This window comes from Myotis davidii, unplaced genomic scaffold, assembly GCF_000327345.1.
Source record: "Myotis davidii unplaced genomic scaffold, ASM32734v1 scaffold290, whole genome shotgun sequence".
Classification (NCBI taxonomy): Eukaryota; Metazoa; Chordata; class Mammalia; order Chiroptera; family Vespertilionidae; genus Myotis; species Myotis davidii.
The window spans coordinates 7715940-7720880 of record NW_006285049.1 but is presented as its reverse complement, the minus strand read 5'-3'; the positions used below and the strand labels follow the sequence as shown (position 1 = coordinate 7720880).

Below are 4941 nucleotides of genomic sequence, written 5' to 3'. Positions count from 1 at the left end.
AAAATATATTGATATTCATTCTTTTAATGCAGACGGTACTATTTTCTTGAATTGTGCGTTACTCCTTTATTTTAAATGTCCAGATCCCACGCGAATTATATTGGCCCCGCTTAACGCGGATGTCACTGTTGGAGAAAATGCCACCATGCAGTGTGCTGCTTCCTTTGATCCTGCCCTGGACCTCACATTCGTCTGGTCCTTCAATGGCTACGTGATCGATTTCAACAAAGAGAACATTCATTACCGGCGGAATTTTATGGTACGTGTCTTAAGCTTCATCGTATTAACATCCCAGTGACCCCATGTGTCTGGACTACAGCTCTGAAACTAAAAAACAGGCCAAAAAAAAAAAAAAAAGCTTTTCATGGGTTTCCTTATGTTCATCATAGCACTCCTGCCCCTTTCTGAAAAAAATGGCTAGCCCTGAGGATTTTGGTAGAAATATTAATCAATAACTGTTCTTTGTGTGGTAGGTCCATTTTCCCTGAATTATTATACAATTTTTATATTGATGTAGTATCCTTAGTATATCTTTACTCTGGTTCTAGTGCCTTCAAATTAACTTTATGTGAGGTAAGAGCATAAACTTATCCTTTGTTAAAACAATTATTTTAGGGTATTTATTTTATTCTTTGAGGGTAAGAAATAGGTCAATTATATATATGGGGAGGTTTGGAGAACAAATCCATGTGATTTGAAAAGGGCTAAATCGCCGAAACTGGTTTGGCTCAGTGGATAGAGCGTCGGCCTGCGGACTCGGAGGTCCAGGGTTCGATTCCAGTCAAGGGCATGTACCTGGGTTGCAGGCACATCCCCAGTGGGGAGTGTGCAGGAGGCAGCTGATCGATGTTTCTCTCTCATCGATGTTTCTAACTCTCTATCCCTCTCCCTTCCTCTCTGTAAAAAATCAATAAAATATATAAAAAAATGATTAAAAAAAAAGAAAAGAAAAGGGCTAAATAGCTGTTTTAGTTTAAGAATAGAAAAGCATACATGAAACAAGCCCTGCAGTTAAGCACAGGGATGTATAGATATAAAGAATATAGGCCCTAGCTGGTTTTGCTCAGTGGATAGAGCATGTGCCTGTGTACTGAGGGGTCCCGGGTTTGATTCCAGTCAAGGGCACATGCCTGGGTTGCGGGCTTGATCCCCAGTAGGAGGCGTGCAAGAGGCAGCGGATCGATGATTCCCTTTCTATGTATATATATGTGTGTATATATATATATATAAAATAAAAAAGTAAAATAAATATAAAATGACAACGGGGTATCGGCAAAGAACTATTTTAACATTATGCCATGTGATATATTTTCCATGTGATATATTTTCCATATATATATATATATATATATATATGTGTGTGTGTGTGTGTCAAACTATGTTGACATGCTTAATCATAAACATACCCCAAACTAGTAAAATTTACACCAAAATCTTTAATAATGTCTTCTAATTGTGTGTTGTTTTGCCTGAAAAGCAAATGATACTCAGTATGTACTCAATTTAAAAAAACTAAAGTGAGATAAACAGAAATCTTATTTTTTTAAAAATAGACCTTTAAATTTGCTTATTTCCTTGGTTTTATAAATTGAGTAATTCCAAAAATATAACAACCGTAATTTATACAAGTAGTTAATAGCCGCTGTGAAGTCTATATAAACAGATGTTGGGGTATAAATTGCCTAAATGAAGCTGAAACTTTATTTGTGGAGCCTCTTGATGTTTTTAACACAATAGTTACATTGTATTGGTTAATGTAAATAAACATTTCAAAAAAAGATATTATAGCAAAGAGAGAGAGGAGAAAAGAGCCCATTACCTTAAAAAAGTGAAAAGTAAAGAAATACCTGGAATACTAATTAAGAAATAAATCACAAAGCAGACCACAAAAATGTAATGGACTTCGACCCTCACTATCACCCCCCTTTTGCAGAAGGTAGCCATGGAGATCCCTGTAGTTGCCCCTCAGCTTATCCAGAGGAGAATCCTACCTGCACACCCTGCTCTCGGCTCACCAACCCTGGTTTCCGCTCAGCCCACCAGATGACGATTCATGAGATGTAGAAAACATGCTCCCTGGCTAACTATGCAGCTTAATTGAGTGAAGATAACTCCTGCACATTTTAGCATTTTGTAGATGGACGGATGGGATTCAACTCTCTAAATATCAAAAGGGGGGGGGGGGAATAAAAATACTTTCAAATAAATTCTTAAGCTTAATTCTGTCTTTTGAACCCAAGAAACCCATAAAGCTTTCCCTCATGTTTTCTTTCTCTTTTAAGGCAAACTTCAAAGTCAGACTTCACTGCTAAATACACAACACAAGATTCAAGTGAAAACACCATTTGTGTTTGATCCGCTTGTGAAAGATAATCCTGATGGCTAGTAATTGCTTCTGCGCTCCTTAATAGACCATTGTCCTAGTGGCTCTTTCTATCTAAAGCTTACTGAACAAAGGGGGGGGGGCAGCTGTAATACTTTCAATAATAAAGATACGTTTAAAATAAATTAAAAACCAAAAAAGAAAACATAATAGAGATAGCAGGTATTAGGGACAACAAAGCAAGAAACATTGCTAATTGCAATGTCTATTATTCAAGGTGCAGGTAAAAATATCAATGTATATATATATTTTTTGGATTCTTAAATAATATTTTGATATTTAAAACAAATTCTGGTAACATTTCAATAATTGAGTATCATTTGTTCATTTAAAAATGTTGTACTGAACACATACCACACGCCAGGAAAAGTTCTGGGTGAATAAAACACTGACAGAAACAAACACAGCACTGATCCAAAATAAATCAGAGCTAAATCTGTGAGTTTAAAATTGAGATGTAAACATTTGGTTGCTATCACAGTTATCAAACTGCTACGATTGTCATCATTACGTTTTAGTCATTTTAATTGCTAAAATTAATATCTGAAGCTCTAATTAATGAAGAGAGTATAAAGTTCACAATTTAAACATTTTATTTCAAGAACCTAAACTTTTATTTTCCACTTTATTTTTTTTAATATATTTTATTGATTTTGTACAGAGAGGAAGGGAGAGGGATAGAGAGTTAGAAATATCGATGAGAGAGAAACATCTATCAGCTGCCTCTTGCACACCCCCTACTGGGGATGTGCCCGTAACCAGGGTACATGCCCTTGACTGGAATCGAAGCTGCGACCCTTCAGTCCGCAGGCTGATGCTCTATCCACTGAGCCAAACCGGTCAGGGCTATTTTCCACTTTAATTTTAGTAAGAATATTTACTCAGTACTCAGTGCTTTAATTTTAGCTTGCTGTTCCAGATTTTGACCACCCTGTGGCAGCCTTGCATAAGATTTCAAATTTCAGTCTAGAATGATTGATTATGAAATTAAACAAATATATTTTCCCATATACTTATGTCCAACTATGAAATGGCTTCTATTTTGATATTCTAATTCAATAGCTATTTACTCCCTTAAATACCAAAGAGAGAGTCATTTTATTTACCAGTATGATTAATAATCCCTCTTGTTCTAGAAAGGACTTTAGACTATCTACCACTTACCTGATCTTCAGAAATTATTTTTTAATAGCCACCTATCTTTTGACATAAACGTTGAGTCATTTTCTTTAAACTATTTGACAACATCCTCCCTGTATATTATTATCTTTGTTAATCACATGAGTTTATTAAACTTTTGAATTCTGGCTGTTGCCAATGTAATATTTTTTTTTCTGATTCTCTTATTACAAATAAATGTTAACATTGTACTTTACCAAGAAGCAAATTGCTTGATCTGCATTGAATTTATAAATATCATATGAATTATTCAGAGGCTGGGCCACAACCAGACCTGGGCTCTAGGCTCCATTTTTTTTTCAATTTGGATCCTGTGACCGAGCCTATGATTAAGCCTCTCTAAGCCGCAGATTTCCCCCCTCTGTAAAATGTTATTAATAATTCACTGACTTCATTCAGGTTACTTCATTGGGTTTGCAAAACTAATTACTTCATAACATTTTTTTTGTGAGAATTCAATGAGAGAATGCCTATAGAGTGCTTGGCACAAGATGTGGCCGATTATTAGTGACTAGAGGCCCGTCGCAGAAATATTCCTGCAAGAATAGGGCTTCCTGTGGCTGGAGCAAAGCAGAGAAGGGAGCGAAACTTGCCGAGGCGGGCTTTGCTCCCTCTTCAAGCCCCTGCAGCTGGTCTTGCCCTCCCGCTCCCAGCCGCTGCCCCTTCCTCTCCAAGTTGCTGCCCCTCCCGCTCACAGCGGCTGCAGCTCCGTTTCTGTCCTCGTGGCCTCTACTTGGCTCCCTTCTGTACCTCTTGGCCTCCATGTTGTCATCAGTCTTCGCTCCCAGCTAGTATATGCAAATTAACTGCCATCTTTTAGCTTCTATAATTGAAACATTGTATCTTTTGGAGCTGTTGCTTCAGGAGCTCAGAGGCCGGCAGCGGCAGGCGGGGAACCTGGCTTCCTCCGTCACTGAAGCAAGCAAGCCTCCTGTTCGCGTTAGTTGCCTGGCTGCCGGCCACCATCTTGACTGGCAGTTAATTTGCATATCGCCCTGATTAGCCCATGGGAAGGGTAGCGGAGGTACGGCTAATTACCATGTTTCTCTTTTATTAGATAGGATTATTATGAATACTCTTTACAATTGAGAATCATTCTCCACTGAAAATTACAATAGCTTTTGCCAGATAGTTGTTTTTTTATTGTAGAGCTCATATTTCATAAATCAATTCTTGCATTGCTGGCTGTGTGGGACACTTAGTCCAAGAAAAAAAAAATCTCTGTATTTCCTTGCTGAGGGTAGTAAAGAGACAATAAATGTCAACATTTGTTGAGTGTTTACTATTTGGCCAGCATTGGGTTAAATGTGTTCCATGTATTTCTCAGTTGATCTTCACGGCAGTCCTCTATGGAACACATATTATTGTTGTGATTTTCT

The 4941-nt window shown here is 37.5% G+C and overlaps 1 protein-coding gene across 1 annotated transcript in view; it reads left to right on the top strand.

Annotated features, from left to right (window-relative positions):
- The window catches only part of CNTN1 (contactin 1), a 298926-nt gene that overhangs the window by 205719 nt on the left and 88266 nt on the right, over window positions 1-4941 (top strand). Inside the window, 1 exon segment of the mRNA XM_015558560.1 lies at window positions 84-259. Coding sequence (XP_015414046.1) covers window positions 84-259 — 176 coding nt within the window.